This window comes from Eubalaena glacialis, chromosome 6 (genome assembly GCF_028564815.1).
Source record: "Eubalaena glacialis isolate mEubGla1 chromosome 6, mEubGla1.1.hap2.+ XY, whole genome shotgun sequence".
In the NCBI taxonomy this organism is placed as follows: domain Eukaryota; kingdom Metazoa; phylum Chordata; class Mammalia; order Artiodactyla; family Balaenidae; genus Eubalaena; species Eubalaena glacialis.
Genome location: NC_083721.1, coordinates 49,925,172 through 49,942,272, shown reverse-complemented (window position 1 = coordinate 49,942,272; position 17,101 = coordinate 49,925,172). Strand labels below are relative to the sequence as shown.

At 35.4% G+C, this 17,101-nt stretch overlaps 1 protein-coding gene across 2 annotated transcripts in view; it reads left to right on the top strand.

The window, feature by feature from the left end:
• SENP7 (SUMO specific peptidase 7) overlaps positions 1-17,101 on the top strand; it is a 148,373-nt gene that overhangs the window by 93,980 nt on the left and 37,292 nt on the right. For both annotated transcript variants that reach the window (XM_061194127.1, XM_061194126.1), the window contains 3 exons: positions 3,061-3,176; positions 14,005-14,186; positions 15,957-16,296. In XM_061194127.1, the coding sequence (XP_061050110.1) occupies positions 3,061-3,176; positions 14,005-14,186; positions 15,957-16,296 (638 nt within the window). The remainder of the gene's footprint in view (positions 1-3,060; positions 3,177-14,004; positions 14,187-15,956; positions 16,297-17,101) is intronic.

The following is a 17,101-nucleotide window of genomic DNA, read 5'->3' as shown; positions in this document are numbered from 1 at the left end:
ATGCAGTTTCATTCTTTTGCATGTGGCTGTCAAGTTTTCCCAACATCAGTTATTGAAGAGACTCTCCTTTTCCCATTGTGTATTCTTAGCGCCTTTATCATACAGGAGTTGACCATATATGCATGGATTAATTTCTGGCTCTCTATTCTGTTTCATTCATTTATGTGTCTGTTTTTATGCCAATACTTTATTGTTTTGATTACTATGGTTTTGTAATATAGTTTGAAATCATGAAGTGTGATTCCTCTGGCTTTGTTTTTCTTTCTCAAGATTGCTTTGGCTATTTGGGGTCTTTAGTAGTTCCATACAAATGTTAAGACTGTTCTATTTCTGTGAAAAAGGCCTTTAGAATGTTGATAGGGATTGCTTTGAATCTGTAGGTTGCTTTGGGTAGGATGAACATTTTAACAAAATTAATTTTTCTAATCCATGAGTACAGAATATCTTCCCATTTATTTGTGTCTTCAGTTTCTTTCATCAGTATCTTATAGTTTTCAGTGTACAGGTTTTTCTCCTTCTAGGTTATATTTATTCATAAGTATAATTTTATTCTTTTTGCTATAGTTGTAAATGGGATTTTTTCTTCATTTCTGTTTCAGATAGTTCATTGTAAGTGTATAGAAATGCAACTGATTGTAGTATGTTGACTTTGTATCCTGCAACTTTAGTGAATTCATTTATTAGTTCTCACAGTTTTTTGCTGGATTTTCTAGGGTTTCTTTCTATAAGATCATATCATCTGCAAATAATGACAGTTTTACTTTTTCCTTTCTGATTTGGATGCCTTTTATTTATTTATTTTTTCTTGTCTAATTTGTCTAGCCAGGATTTCCAGTACTGCGTTGAATAAGAGTGGTGAGAGTGGGCACCCTTGTCTTGTTCTTCATCTTAGAGGTGAAGCTTTTAATTTTTCACTGTTTAATATGATGTTAGCTGTGGGTTTGTGGCATTGGCCTTTATTATGTTGTGGTATGTTCCTTCTATACCCAGGTTTTTGAGGGTTTTATCATGAAAGGATGTTGAATTTTGTCAAATGCTTTTTCTGCGTCTTTTGAGGGATCAGATGATTTTTATCTTTCATTTTGTTAATGTGGTTTATCACATTGATTGATTTTTGGATGTTGTACCATTCTTGCATCTCTGGAATAAGTCCCACTTGCTCATGGTGTATGATCCTTTTAACATGTGTTGTGGAATTTGGTTTCCTAATACTTTGATGAGAATTTTTGCATCTCTATGCATCAGGGGTATTTGGTGTATAGTTTTCTTTTCCTGTAGTGTTCTTAACTGGCTTTGGTATTAGTGTAGTGATGGCCTTGTAAAATGAGTATAGAAGTGTTCCCTCCTCTTAAAATTTTTGAAAGAGTTTGAGAAGGATTGGCATTAATTCTTCTTTAATTGCTTGGTAGAATTACCAGTGAAACCATTTGGTCCTGGGCGTCTCTGTGTTGGGAGGTTTTTGATTACTAATTCAGTCTCCTTGTTATTGATCTGTTCAGATTTTCTTTTTCTTCATGATTCAGTTTGGTAGGTTGTATGTTTCTAGATATTTGTCCATTTCTTCTAGGTTATATGACTTGATGTACAATTGTTTGTGATAGTCACTTATGATACTTCATATTTCTGTGCTACCAGTTGTTATGATTTTATTTACAAGTCTTCTCTCTTTTTCTTCTCTTTTTTCCCTTAGTCTAGCTAAAAGGTTTTTTGCCCCCAGAAAACCAGCTCTTAGGTTATCCATATTGTTGGCATATAATTACTTATTGTAGTTTCTTGATGATCTGTTTTGATTTATTTGAGTCTTTTTTTTCTTGGTTCGTGTAGCTAAAGGTTTGTCAACTTTATTTTTTAAAAAAACTAGCTCTTAGTTTTGTTTATCTTTTCTGTTGTTTTTCTTATTTCTATTTTATTTACTTCTGCTCTGATCTTTGTTGTTTCTTTCCTTGTGCTTAGTTTGGGCTTCATTTGTTCTTTTTCTAGTTCCAAGAGGTGTAAAGTGAGGTTGTTTATTGGAGTTCTTTCTTGTTTTTTAATGTAGGCGTTTATTGCTATTAACTTCCCTCATAGAACATTCCATAGATTTTGACATTTTTTGCTCACATTTTCATTTGTTTCAAGATATTTCTTGATCTTCCTTTTGATTTTTTCTTTGGCCAGTTGGTTTTCAGGAGCATATTGTTTAACCTCCATATACTTGTGAATTTTTCAGCTTTCCTCCTGTTATTGATTTCTCATTTTATACTGTTTGGTTGGGAAAGATATTTTGTAGATTTTAGTCTTCTTAAATTTGCTAAGACTTGCATTGTGGCCTATCATGTGACTTATGGAGAATGTTCTGTGTTTATATTTTATAAATGCATGTCAGGTCTATTTGGTCAAGTTTATGGTTCAATCCAATGTTTCCTTTTTGATTTTTTTTATTTTTGGTCTGGATGATCTAATGATTACTGAAAGTGGGGTGAGGTATTGAAATCCCCTACTACTATTGTATTGTGTTTTCATTAATAGTGATATTATGCTCATCATCCAAAACTTGTTTTTCACACAGTATTATATTTTATGTATTTAACCAGTAGGTTATATTTTAAATTATTTTCTCTGTAGGTAAAATTTGTAATTACACTCCAAACTTTATTTTGTACATAACTTTTGATATGTGAACCATGCTTGAAACATATTAACAATTACCTTTGACTTATTTTTTGATTACACATAAGTGTGATTATCATGTACTTGTGTTTGTGGAATTTTTACTTTTTAGACCTCTTCGATGTATTTAATACTTCTGTTATTCTTTGTTCATTTTGCATGTGCACAATTCTGTGTTGTGCTTATCTTGTTTTTTCCTTCCAAAGAAACATGGAGAATTTAAAGGTAGAACAGGAATGAGAACTTATTTCTCAAGTCATATTTTAATATTCTTTTTACTGTTCAGATCACAGCCTCTGCTATATAGGATGCCATTTGTAACCTGTTATTTTTATCTTGAATATATGTCAGCTGGCTTCTAAATTCATTTGTGTTTAAAAGAATTGAGTATAATATTATTTTGTTTTGCAGGAGTTCACAACCAAGTCAAACAGACAATAATTATGCAAAGCAGTCTGCACACACTAAAGAAAAGCGACGAGACGATGATAGCATTTCTCTTGTAATGTCTGATACTCAACCTAAAGGTTTGTGAACCTCAGAAAACTGTTGCCAATTGAATTTTTGTCTGTTGCATTTTTAATAATATTTTTTTAACTAACTTTATTTATACATGAAAGTAAAGAGATTTTTTAGCGACACAAAGAAAATTGCTAAATTTACCATTTGTATACTGTAGTATACATCTCTTGATTTATTTACAAAATCCAGAAGTTAAATTTGAATATTATTATTTTCTTTCTTTTTTTTTTTGTTGGGGCTGGGCATATAGCTATAAAGTTATAATGTTAGTTTGACTCTTTCTAAATGTCATTTCCATGGATATGTCTAGTAAATGATATTACTGCTAACTTTATTATTATTAGCTTCCCACTGTCTATCCTCCTACTATGAAATACATTCTTTATTCATTAGAATTTCTCTCGACTCTAGGAGGATGCCAGTACAAGCCACTATTAGCCCAAATTTAAAGGTAAATACATCCCAGACTTCTGAAAATTCACTGTAGGCCTCCTTGCCTGTCGGGTTAATGAATTGACTTCTTTTCTCCTTTTTGTCTCTTCTTATAAAGATCGTAAAATAATTTATAAAAGTTTTCACCAAAACAAATTTATACATTAGTCAAATGAGAAAGTAACATCTTCAAGTGTCTCTTGGATTATTGATAGCTTCAAACTAGTTGAGGTATTTTGTTTTCTGAATGATTTTATAAATTATTCACAAGAAACGGGATCCTTCAATGACACTATGTAAAAATTCTTTGTACTTCATTTGGAACACAGCTGTTTTCACATTTTAAATAGTCTTTTTCATAGAGGAGGAAAACCTAAAAGGAAACTAGACTAATATCTTTGATGTATACAAGAAACCAGCTGCAGCTCTTATGAGGGCAATCTCTAAAGTATTGTGACTCTGTAGACATCTTTCAATTGGTCACTAAGTACTATCTGCATATAATGAAGGACACTTATTTTTTTTTTTTTTTACAAATTGTCCTTATCCCAGAAATAATTATCTTTAATTACAATATAAAAATATAAGTAGGCTTATATTTGTACAAGTGGGCTCAATTCAGATACTATCGAGACACTGTTAAACCTTCATTGCTTTCCTGGGTAGAGTAGGAATAGTTAAATAAAAAGCTTTCTAATTTGTGCCCTTCAGTATTCCTTCAAAGTCACAGTGGAATTTTAGACTTACAGCAGGGAAAAAAATGCATGATAAAAGAAACACTTTATAGTTTCTTAGTATCCCTGAAGGTTCTCCTCTTAAGTAAAGTGTTTTTAAGAAAGTTAGCTATTGAAACTTTATTGAAACTCACCATATATTCATTCTATAGATAATTGTGTCTAATACCAATTGTTTAACATGAGCCCATAAATTAATGAGAGTTCTGAATTAAATCCCAGGTATACCATTGTAAACAGTTTTTTCTTCCAGTTCTTTTGAGATATAATTGACAGCACTGTATAAGTTTAAGGTGTACAGCGTAATGATTTGACTTACATACATCATGAAATGATTATCACAGTGAATTTAGTGAGCATCCTTCTCATATAGATACAGAATTAAAGAAATAGAAAAAAAATTTTTCTTGTGATGAGAACTCTTAGGATTTACTCTCCTAACAACTTTCCTATATAACACACAGCAGTGTTAATTATATTTATCATGTTATACATTACATCCCTAGAACTTATTTATCTTATAACAGGAAGTTTGTACATGTTGACTGCCATCTTGCAATTCTGCCTCCCCTGCCTCTGATAACCACAAATCTTATCTCTTTTTCTGAGTTTCTTTGTTTTTGAATTATAATTGACCTACAACATTATGTTAGTTCCTGTCACATGACATAGTAGTTCAATATTTCTATACATTTCAAAATGATCACGATAAGTCTAGTTATGATCTGTCACCATACAAAGATATTACATAGTTATTGACTATATTCCCCACACTAGATGTACTTTTCTTTTGTAGTACATTAAGTTTGCCTTGTAGAATTTGCTTTTTTGAATATAATACATTGGAAATATTTAACATCTTTTTTTTATAGGAATTTGTTACCTCTTTAATTTTATATGCTAGTAATATTTGCAAGTTAAATTGTATTTGTTATCAGGTAGAGTCTTGTTTTTACAATGTCTAGCTCTACCTAATAAATTTATTCCTGTTTCCCATGCGATAGTCTTGGCCCATGTGCAATTAGTAAACTGTTAGAAGGAAAACTCCTGTATAATAGAGTTTTTTTTAAGCTCTATTTCTTTCATCAGGTTTTTTTTTAACTTTCAGTTTTATATTTATTATAGCTGATTAACAATGTTGTGCTAGTTTCAGGTATGCAACAAAGTGATTCAGTTATATGTATACATATATCTATTATTTTTCAAATTCTTTTCCCAATTAGGTTGTTACAGAATATTGAGGAGAGTTCCCTGTGCTGTACAGTAGGTCCTTGTTGGTTATCCATTTTAAATACAGCAGTGTGTACATGTCAGTCCCACACTCCCTAACTGTTCCCCGACCCACACCCTTCCTCCCCGGTAACCATAAGTTTGTTCTCTAAGTCTGTGAGTCTGTTTCTGTTTTGTAAATAAGTTCATTTGTATCATTTTTTTTTTTTTTTAGATTCTGCATATAAGCGATATCATACCATATTTCTCTTTCTCTGTCTGACTTACTTCACTCAGTATGACAGTCTCTAGGTCCATCCATGTTGCTGTGAATGGCAATTACTTCATTCTTTTTAATGGCTGAGTAGTATTCCATTGCATATATGTACCACATCTTCTTTATCCATTCTTCTGTCAATGGACATTTAGGTTGTTTCCGTGTCTTGGCTATTGTAAACAGCGCTGTAATGAATATTGGGGTGCATATATCCTTTTGGACCATATTTTACTCTGGGTATATGCCCAGGAGTGGGATTGCAGGACTATATGGTAGCTCTATTTTTGGCTTCTTAGGGAACTTCCATACTGTTCGCCGTAGTGGCTGCACCAATTTACATTCTCACCAATAGTGTAGGAGGGTTCCCTTCTCTCCACACCCTCTCCAGCATTTATTGTTTGTGGATTTTTTCATGATCGCCATTCTGACTGGTGTGAGGTGACATCTCATTGTACTTTTAATTTGCATTTCTCTAATAATTATCAATGTTGAACATCTTTTCATGTGCCTCTTGCTCATCTGTATGTCTTCTTTGGAGAAATGTCTATTTAGGTCTTCTGCCCATTTTTGATTGGGTTGTTTGTTTTGATGATATTAAGCCACATGAGCTGTTTGTAAATTTTGGAGACTAATCCCTTGTTGGTCACATCATTTGCAAATACTTTCTCCCATTCTGAGGGTTGTCTTTTCTTCTTGTTTATGGCTTCCTTTGCTATGCAAAAACTTTTGAGTTTAATTAGGTCTCATTTGTTTATTTTTGTTTTTATTTCCATTACCCTGGGAGACAGATCGAAAAAGATACTGCCGTGATTTATGTCTGAGAGTGTTCATCCTATGTTTTCCTCTAAGTTTTTATAGTGTCCAGTCTCACATTTAGGTCTTTAATCCATTTTGAATTTATTTTTGTGTATGGTGTTAAAGAATGTTCTAATTTAATTTTTTTAACATGTAGCTGTCCAGTTTTCCTAGCACCATTTATTGAAGAGACTGTCTTTTCTCCATTATATAGTCTTGCCTCCTTTGTCATGGATTAATTGACCATAGGTGCATGGGTTTATTTCTGGGCTTTCTATCCTATTCCATTGATCTATATTTCTATTTTTGTGCTAGTACCATACTGTTTTGATGACTGTAGCTTTGTAGTATAGTCTGAAGTCAGGGAGCCTGATTCCTCCAGCTCCATTTTTCTTTCTCAAGATTGCTTTGGCTATTCTGGGTCTTTTGTGTCTCCATACAAATTTTAAGATTTTTTTGTTCTAGTTATGTGAAAAATGCCATTGGTAATTTGATAGGGATTGCACTGAATCTGTAGATTGCCTTGGTTAGTATAAGCATTTTGACAATATTGATTCTTCCAGTCCAAGAACATGGTATATCTTTCGATCTGTTTGTGTCGTCTTTGATTTCTTTCACCAGTGTCTTATAGTTTTTGGAGTACAGGTCTTTTGTCTTCTTAGGTAGGTTTGTTCCTAGGTGTTTTATTCTTTTTGATGTGATGGTAAATGGGATTGTTTCTTGAATTTCTCTTTCTGATCTTTCATTGTTAGTGTATAGAAATGCAACAGATTTCTGTGTATTAATTTTGTAACCTGCAAGTTTATCAGATTCATTGATGAGCTCCAGTAGTTTTCTGGTAGCATCTTTAGGATTTTCTATGTATAGTATCATGTCATCTGCAAACAGTGAAAATTTAACTTCTTCTTTTCCAATTTGGATTCCTTTTATTTTTTTTTCTTCTCTGATTGCTGTAGCTAGGACTTCAAAAACTATGTTGAAAGTGGCAAGAGTGGACATCCTTGTCTTGTTCCTGATCTTTGAGGAAATGCTTTTAGCTTTTCACTGTTGAGTATGATGTTAGCTGTAGGTTTGTCATATATGATATGACCATATGTTGAGGTATGTTCCCTCTATGCCCACTTTCTGGAGAGTTTTTATCATAAATGGGTGCTGAATTTTGTCAAAAGCTTTTTCTGCATCTAATGAGATGATCATATGATTTTTATTCTTCAGTTTGTTGATGTGGTGTATCATATTGACTGATTTGCAGGCATTGAAAAATCCTTCCATCCCTGCGATAAATCCCACTTGATCATGGTGTATGATCCTTTTAATGTGTTGTTGGATTCGGATTGCTAGTATTCTGTTGAGGATTTTTGCATCTATATTCATCAATGATATTGGCCTGTAATTTTCTTTTTTTTTTTGTAGTATATTTGTCTGGTTTTGGTAACAGAATGAATTTGGGAGTTTTTCTTCCTCTGCAATTTTTTGGAACAATTTCAGAAGCATAGCTGTTAGCTCTTCTCTAAATGTTGAATAGAATTCGCCTGTGAAGCCATCTGGTCCTGAACTTTTGTTTGTTGGGAGTTTTTAAATCACAGTTTGAATTTCGTTACTTGTGATTGGTCTGTTCATAATTTCTATTTCTTCCTGGTTCAGTCTTGGGAGAGTGTACCTTTCTAAGAATTTGTCCATTTCTTCCAGGTTGTCTGTTTTATTGCCCTATAGATGCTCTCTTATGATCCTTTGTATTTCTGTAGTGTCAGTTGTAACTTCTCCTTTTTCATTTCTAATGTTATTGGTTTGAATCCTCCCTTTTTTTCTTGATGAGTCTGGCTAAAGGTTTATTAATTTTGTTTATCTTCTCAAAGAACCAGCTTTTAGTTTCATTAATCTTTGCTATTGTTTACTTTGTCTCTGTTTCATTTATTTCTGCTCTGGTCTTTATGATTTCTTTCCTTCTATTAGCTTTAGGTTTTGCTTGTTCTTCTTTCTCTAGTTGCTTTAGGTGTAAGGTTAGGTTGTTCATTTGAGATTTTTCTTGTTTCCTGAGGTAAACTTGTATTGCTATAAACTTCTGTCTTAGAACTGCTTTTGCTGCATCCCATAGGTTTTGGATCATTGTGCTTTGTTTTCATTTGTCTCTAGGTATTTTTTGATTTCCTCTTTGATTTCTTCAGTGATCCATTGGTTATTTAGTAGCATATTGTTTAGCCTCTGTGTGTTTGTGTTTTTGACAGTTGTTTTCTTTTTCTTTTTTCTTCCGTTTAAATTTATTTATTTATTTTTGGCTGTGTTGGGTCTTCGTTGCTGCACACGGGCTTTCTCTAGTTGTGGCAAGTGGGGGCTACTCTTCGTTGTGGTGCGTGGGCTTCTCTTGTTGTGGAGCATGGGCTCTATGTGCATGGGCTTTAGTAGTTGTTGCACACAGGCTCAGTAGTTGTGGCTCGTGAGCTCTAGAGCACAGGCTCAGTAGTTGTGGCATGTGGGCTTAGTTGCTCCGCGGCATGTGGGATCTTCCTGGACCAGGGCTTGAACCCATGTCCCTTGCATTGGCATGCGGGTTCTTATCCACTGAGCCACCAGGGAATTCCCTGCAGTTTTTGTCTTGTAATTTACTTCTGATCTCATAGCGTTGTGGTCGGAAAAGATGCTTGATAATGATTTCAATTTTCTTAAATTTACCAAGGCTCTCTGTGGCCCAGCATGTGGTCAGTCCTGGAGAATATTCCATGTGCACATGACAAGAATGTGTATTCTGCTGCTTTTGGATGGAATGCTTTATAAATATTAGTTAAGTCCATCTGGTCTAATGTGTCATTTAAGGCCTGTGTTTCCTTATTGATTTTCTGTCTGGATTATGTGTCCATTGATGAAAGTGGAGTGTTAAAGTCCTCAGTATTATTGTGTTACTGACATTTTCCCTTTCATGGCTGTTAGCATTTGCCTTATATATTGAGGTGCTCCTATGTTGGGTGCATATATATTTACAATTGTTACATCTTCTTCTTGGATTGATCCCTTGATCATTATGTAGTGTCCTTCTTTGTCTCTTATACAGTCTTTATTTTAAAGTCTACTTTGTCTGATATGAGTATTGCTACTGCAGCTTTCTTTTGATCTCCATTTGCATCGAATACCTTTTTCCGTCCTCTCACTTTCAGTCTATATGTGTCCCTAGGTCTGAAGTGGGTTTCTTGCAGACAGCATATGTATGGGTCTTGCTTTTGTATCCATTCAGCCAGTCTTTATGTCTTTTGATTGGAGCATTTAGTCCATTTACATTTAAGGTAATTATCGATATGTAAGTTCCTATTGCCATTTTCTTAATTGTTTTGGGTTTGTTTTTGTAGGTCTTTTTTCTTCCCTTCCTCTCTTGTTCTCTTTTCCTCTGGTTTGATGACCATCTTTAGTGTTGTGTTTGGGTTGCTTTTTCTTTTTCTTTGTGTGTGTGTGTGAGTGTATCTATTGTAGTTTTTGGGTTTGCTATTCCCATGAGGTTTTGATATAGTAGTCTGTATATGTACAAGGTTGTTTTAAGTTGCTGGTGTCTTTCCTGCCTAGAGAAGTTTCTTTAGCATTTGTTGCAAAGCTGGTCTGGTGGTGCTGAACTGTCGTAGCTTTTGCTTGTCTGTGAAGCTTTTGAATGAGAGTCTTGCTGGGTAGAATATTCTTGGTTGTAGGTTCTTCCCTTTCATCACTTTTAATATATCGTGCCACTCCCTTCTGGCCTGTAGAGTTTCAGCCGAAAAGTCAGCTGATAACCTTATGTGAGTTCCCTTGTATGTTACTTGTCGTATTTCCCTTGTTACTTTTAATATTTTTTTCTTTATCTTTAATTCTCTTCAGTTTGATTACTATGTGTCTCAGTGTGTTTCTTCTTGGGTTTATCCTGCCTGGGACTCTCTGCTCTTCCTGGACTTGGGTGAATGTTTCCTTTCCCATGTTAGGGAAGTTTTCAGCAATTATCTCTTCAAATTATTTCTCAGGTCCTTTCTGTCTCTCTTCTCCTTCTGGGACCCCTATAGTGTGAATGTTGGTGTGTTTAATGTTGTCCCAGAGGTCTCTTAGACTGTCATTTCTTTTCATTCTTTTTTCTTTATTCTGTTCTGCGGCAGTGATTTCCACCATTCTGTCTTCCAGGTCACTTATCTGTTCTTCTACCTCAGTTATTCTGGTATTGATTCCTTCTAGTGTATTTTTCATTTCAGTTATTGTATTGTTCATCTCTGTTTGTTTGTTCTTTAGTTCTTCTAAGTCTTTGTTAAACATTTCTTGCATCTTCTCCATCCTTGCCTCCATTCTTTTTCCTTGATCCTGCATCTTCTTCAGTATCATTATTCTGAATTCTTTTTCTGGAAGGTTTTTTATCTCCACTTCAGTTGTTTTTCTGGGGTTTTATCTTGTTCCTTCATCTGGGAAATATACTTTTGCCATTTCATTTTGTCTAATTTTCTTTCTTTCTTTTTTTAAAAAATAAATGTATGTATGTATGTATTTATTAATTTATTTATGGCTGCATTCGGTCTTTGTTGCTGAGCACAGGCTTTTTCTAGTTGGGGCGAGGGGGGGCTACTCTTCGTTGCGGTGCATGGGCTTCCCATTGCGGTGGCTTCTCTTGTTGCGGAGCATGGGCTCTAGCCATATGGGCTTCAGTAGTTTTGGCATGCGGGCTCAGTAGTTGTGGCTCACGGGCTCTAGAGTGTAGGCTCAATAGTTGTGGCACACGGGTTTAGTTGCTTTGTGGCATGTGGGGTCTTCCCGGACCAGGGCTTGAACCCGTTCCCCTGCATTGGCAGGCGGATTCTTAACCACTGCGCCACCAGGGAAGTCCTTATTTTATCTAATTTTCTGTGATTGTGGATTTCGTTCCGCAGGCTGCAGGATTGTAGTTCTTCTTGCTTCTGCTGTCTGCCCTCTGGTGGGTGAGGCTATTTAAGAGGCTTCTACAAGGTTCCTGATGGGAAGGACTGGTGGTGGGTGGAGGTGGGTCTCATCCTTCTGGTGGGCAGGGTTGTGCTCAGTAAAACTTTAATCCGCTTGTCTGATGGTGGGTGTTGCTGGGTTCTCACCCTATTGGTTGTTTGGCCTGAGGTGACCCAGTACTGGAGCCTACAAGCTGTTTGGTGGGGCTAATGGCGGCCTCCGGGTGGGCTCCCGCCAGTGGGTACTTCCCAGAACTGCTGGTTCCAGTGTCCTTTTCCCCACAGTGAGCCCCAGCCACCACCCGCCTCCACAGGACACCCTTCAGTAATAGCAGAGAGGTCTGGCCCAGTCTCTTATGGTGTCACTCCTTTTTTCCCTGGATCCTGGTGTGCACGAGACTTTGCGTGTGCTCTCCAAGAGTGGAGTTTCTGTTTCTCCCAGTCCTGTGGACGTCCTTTGATCAAACCCCACTAGCCTTCAAAGCTAGATTCTCTGGGGACTGCTCCTTCTGTTGTTGGACCCCCAGGCTGGGAAGCCTGATGTGGGGCTCGGAACTTTCACTCCTGTGGGATAACTTCTGTGGTATAATTGTTTTCCACTTTTGGGTCACCCACTTGGCGGGTATAGGATTTGAGTTTATTGCTGTTGCTCCCCTCCTACCACCTTGCTGTGGCCTCCTCTTTGTCTTTGGATGTAAGGTATTCTTTTTTTGGTAGGTTCCAGCGTTTTTTTGTCCCTGGTCGTTCAGCAGTTAGTTGTGATTTTGGTGTTTTCATAAAAAGGGGATGCGCTCACATCCTTCTACTTTGCCATCTTGAGCTAATCCCTCTTCAGGTTTTGCTGTAGCATTTATGTTTAGAAATTATAGCTTGATACGGTATTTATAAGTAGAAATTGTCTTTGACTACCTTTACAGTTTACAGAATTACAAATAAAATTTATTGTGCTTTTCAAAATACTGTGTTGATAATTTGGGGGTAGTTTATTTTCCTGGGGGGAGGGAGTTAAGAGTGTTGTCTTTGGAAATTGGAAGACTGTTGACAGTCTTGGAGTTTTTGCCCTCAGTCCCGTCCCCATGCCTGCCTTTTAAACAAAGACAAAGAGAAATTATGAATGTTAGTCATTAGATGTTTATAAAGCTAGAGTAAGAGCAAGAATAGTTTGAAGAGAAGGTGTATAGTGTTGAAGAACTTTGAGTGAATGGAGAGGTCAGGCCATTCAGTGTTACATAGATTTTTTTTTTTTTAAAGTAGAGGGAAGGATTTTTAATTAATTAATTAATTAATTTTTGGCTGTGTTGGTCTTCGTTTCGTGCGAGGGCTTTCTCTAGTTGTGGCAAGCGGGGGCCACTCTTCATCGCGGTGCGCGGGCCTTTCACTATCGCGGCCTCTCGTTGCGGGGCACAGGCTCCAGACGCGCAGGCTCAGTAGTTGTGGCTCACGGGCCTAGTTGCTCCGCAGCATGTGGGATCTTCCCAGACCAGGGCTTGAACCCGTGTCCCCTGCATTGGCAGGCAGATTCTCAACCACTGCGCCACCAGGGAAGCCCCTAGATTTTAAGTTATGAATTCAAGCAAGCTGCTTTGGGACTTGCTTTATGTGAACTCTGAGTTGGTACTTGTATGATGTAGATTCAGAAAGCAAAATAATTCAGGATAACCTTCAGTTAGTTAGGATAACCCTCAGTTAGTTAGGTAGAACCTTTTGGAAGGTATTTTTGTACAGCACATATATTTGATAACTGAAATACTAAGCAGGTTTGTTAATACTTGATATGGGTTTCAAAATAATGCTTTTTTGACTTAAAAAAGGGAGTACTTCCTTTTCTGTAGGGTAATAAATTTATTGGAGATTTAAAATTATAGGGTCTTGATTTTTTTAAAAAAAGAAACTGTGAAGGAATTTGTTAGCCTTATGAATGATTATTTATCACAGTCACCTGCTGAGGAAAGGTATTTTTGCTCCTTTTAAAAGAGCAGTGATCAATACTCTACTCTTTCAAATTATTGTCCCTTTTCATTTAAAAAATATGTGTATATAAAACTTACATTTAAAAAAGACAACTAATTGCTAAATTAGTTGTAATTTCTAAAATCACAGTGAATTTAAAAAACATTTTAAGAGACTAACTTTCAAAATTTTATTAAGACTTTTTTTTTGTAGCATAGTAAAATGCAGTTATGTGAAAAGGAAAAACATGGTTTGGTTGCTTTGCTTTGGTTACTAAAGAATACTACCTTTTAATATTTTTCCCATATCTTATATTTTTTGTACAATGAACATTTGCTTTGTGTATGCAGTTGAAAATGGGATATGTCTTTATATTCATCCATGTCAGTATGAGAATTTAGCAGTGGACTATGAAAAAACTAGCTTTGAAAGTAGTATAGTAATTTTGATGATTTTATTTGAGCTCTTCTAAATGGGATTCTTTCTTTACTTTTTGGCCATATTTATGTCTCTTCTGTTTTTTAAGACCTCAATAGGGGAAGTAGAGGTTGTGATCATCTTGAAGAGGGGAGCAGAAACAAGGATAATACATATTCTGATTCAAAAATGGAACCCACTCTGATTTCCAGGAAGAGAAAACAAAGGCTTAGAAGTAATTTACCTGGTTCTCTTAATCCTACTTCTTTGTATAAGTCAGCAGAGCAGACAGTAAGTAGAGGTATTTAGATGTCATATGAAATAATTTGTGCGATGATAAAAATGAATTGACTGTGGCCAAATAATGTTCTCCTGGCTTTCTGCTTTTATCATCATATTTCTTTCTTTTCTTTGCCTATTTTTTTTTTTAAATTTTCACTTATTTATTTATTTATTTATTTATTTATTTATTTATTTATTTATTTATTTATTTATGGCTGTGCTGGGTCTTCGTTTCTGTGCGAGGGCTCCCCCCAGCTGCGGCAAGTGGGGGCCACTCTTCATTGCGGTGCGCGGGCCTCTCACTATCGCGGCCTCTCTTGTCGCAGAGCACAGGCTCCAGACGCGCAGGCTCAGCAGTTGTGGCTCACGGGCCCAGTCGCTCCGCGGCACGTGGGATCCTCCCAGACCAGGGCTCGAACCAGCGTGCCCCGCATTGTCAGGCAGACTGTCAACCACTGCGCCACCAGGGAAGCCCTGCCTATTTTTTTGATTCTGTTTATTTTTTAAAAAATACTTTAAATACAACTTTTTTTTGTAGTAATACAGTTATGGGAACAAATTTCAAATACAGTCATCACTCAGTATCTGCATAGTATTTGTTCCAGGACCCTGCACATACCAAAATCCACAGATGCTTAAATCCCTTATATAAAATGGTATAATATTTGCATATAATCTACATCTTCCTGTATATTTTAAATCATCTCTAGATTACTTACAATAACTAATACAATGTAAATGCTATGTAAATGGCTATAAATACAATGTAAATGCTATGTAAATAGTTGTCTCTGCATGGCAGATACAAGTTTTGCCTTTTGTAAATTTCTGGAATTATTTTTCTGGACATATTTACCATTTGCAGTTGGTGGAACCTGCGGTTGGTGGAACCTGTGCATACAGAGGGCTGACTGTATTATGAACAAGTAAAAAAGTTAAAAGTATTTCTCTTCCGATAACCAGCCCTTAGTTAGTAGTTTGATGTATGTCCTTCAGACCTGTTTCCTTCCCCCCCCCTTATTATAACCAAATACTATTCATACTGTCCAGTCAATTGCTTTTTCACTTGCTCTGTGAAATTACCTGACTTATTTTATCAGTAGTAATTTACTTCCAATTTCTATAGACTTCTCTTTTTCCAGAGTTTAGGGAATTTGTTGTAGAGAATTACTATACATACATTAATGCATACATTACCTATTTTCAAAGACTTAGTATGCAGTTAACAATAAAAGTATGAGGAGACAGCTTTTTGAGTCCTTTGATTCACAAGGCATTTCAGGACTTTGCTGTGCCTTTGAGTTATAATTATAAACATGATTTAGATTTATACAGTAATAGAGATGTGAAGGCAGTGATTGATTTTCATAATTTTTCATATTGTTACCCTCTTAAGTTTTTATTTTTTTTGCTTTTTTGTTACTAAAGTCATATGATGTCAAATGGCCTCTTTTGCAAAATAAAACTGTAAAAAAAATTCCTCTCATTTAAAGTTGACAAGACTGTGGGAGACCTCTGAGCCACTTGTAAATATGGGAGTTTCTCTTTCCCATCCTTTTGAAAAATGTTTAGGCATCTGATTGTACAGACCAAACTCTATATATTTGAGAGACACTGGCAAGAGTAATGTAGTATAATTGAGTAGTTTCTACCCCTATAGTTATAGAAATGATATAATCTTTTTACTTTTATATTCTTCTTTAGGAATTTAAACTTAAAAAAACTCTTTATGCCAAATTTGAAAAATGCTAATTTTTGTATGCATTTATTTATGTTCAGAAAGAACAAGAAAATGACCCAACAGTATCCACTGAGTTGGAAAAGTCAAGTGAAAACTATCAGGAGGACCCAAAGCTGCTTGAAGAAATTATGCTTGAACCCATAGAAAGTGATTTTACTAAACTATCCTCACTTTGTAGTCAGGAGTTGGCTTTGAGTGCTGCTTCCCAAATCACCTCTGAATGTTCAACCACTAAAACTTTTGAGAGCTCTATTCCTACTGATACTGTGGGGAATTGTCCTGTGGTCGAGAAGGATGAGAATGAATTGAACACGATAGAAAAACCTGTTTTAAGTGAACATAGTGAAGGGAACCAATCATTTATCTCTGCTGAACCAAGTAAGTAACATGAGGATAATAATTTTCTCTCCTCTACTTAGTTGTTTTCTTTCTCCTCTCAAACAAATTTTGCTAGGCAATAAGTTATTTATTACGTTATTGTGGAATATATTAACTTCAGAAAAAAAAAGACTTGGGGTTCTGGGACTTCATTTATTTTGTAATATTGATTTAGGTAAAGAATGGAATACTTGGAAGCAGAAGTAATTTTTTTTTAGATTAGTGTACTGTAATCTCATCAGTAGTTTTTTATAAGTTTCTGTAAGGACCATTATTATTGTCATTTTGGTTGATTAAGCTGAAGTACAGAGCGTTTAAGTGCTGTTTATTGTCATTAATTTTGATTTAATTAATTAATTAATTTTGATTTTTAATTTTCCAGTATTTGATGCAGTCACATGGTACAAAAAAGGTTCTAAAGGATATCCAGTGACTGGTCTCCCGCATCTTTTCCTAGCCATCCATTTTCCCCTCCTAAAAGCAACTAATGTAACAGGATTTAAAGTACAATTTAGAATGATGGCATAATACATTATTAGAACTAGAATTTGGTCCTAAGTTCTCCTCATGGCTCTATCCATTTTTAAATATCTTCGTCCTCCAGAAGGTAAGGTTGCAGGTAACTGCCAAATAACAGTGCTGACGTGGAAACATTGAATGCGACTAGTATAAATTAGATAATGAATGATAAGCCAGTTTCTAAATTGAATAAAGTTAGATGATTCAGTTCAGTGGGTTTATGAAAGATATATTGCACGAATTACAAAGTTCTCTTTTTATATATGATTATTGTGACACATTTAAA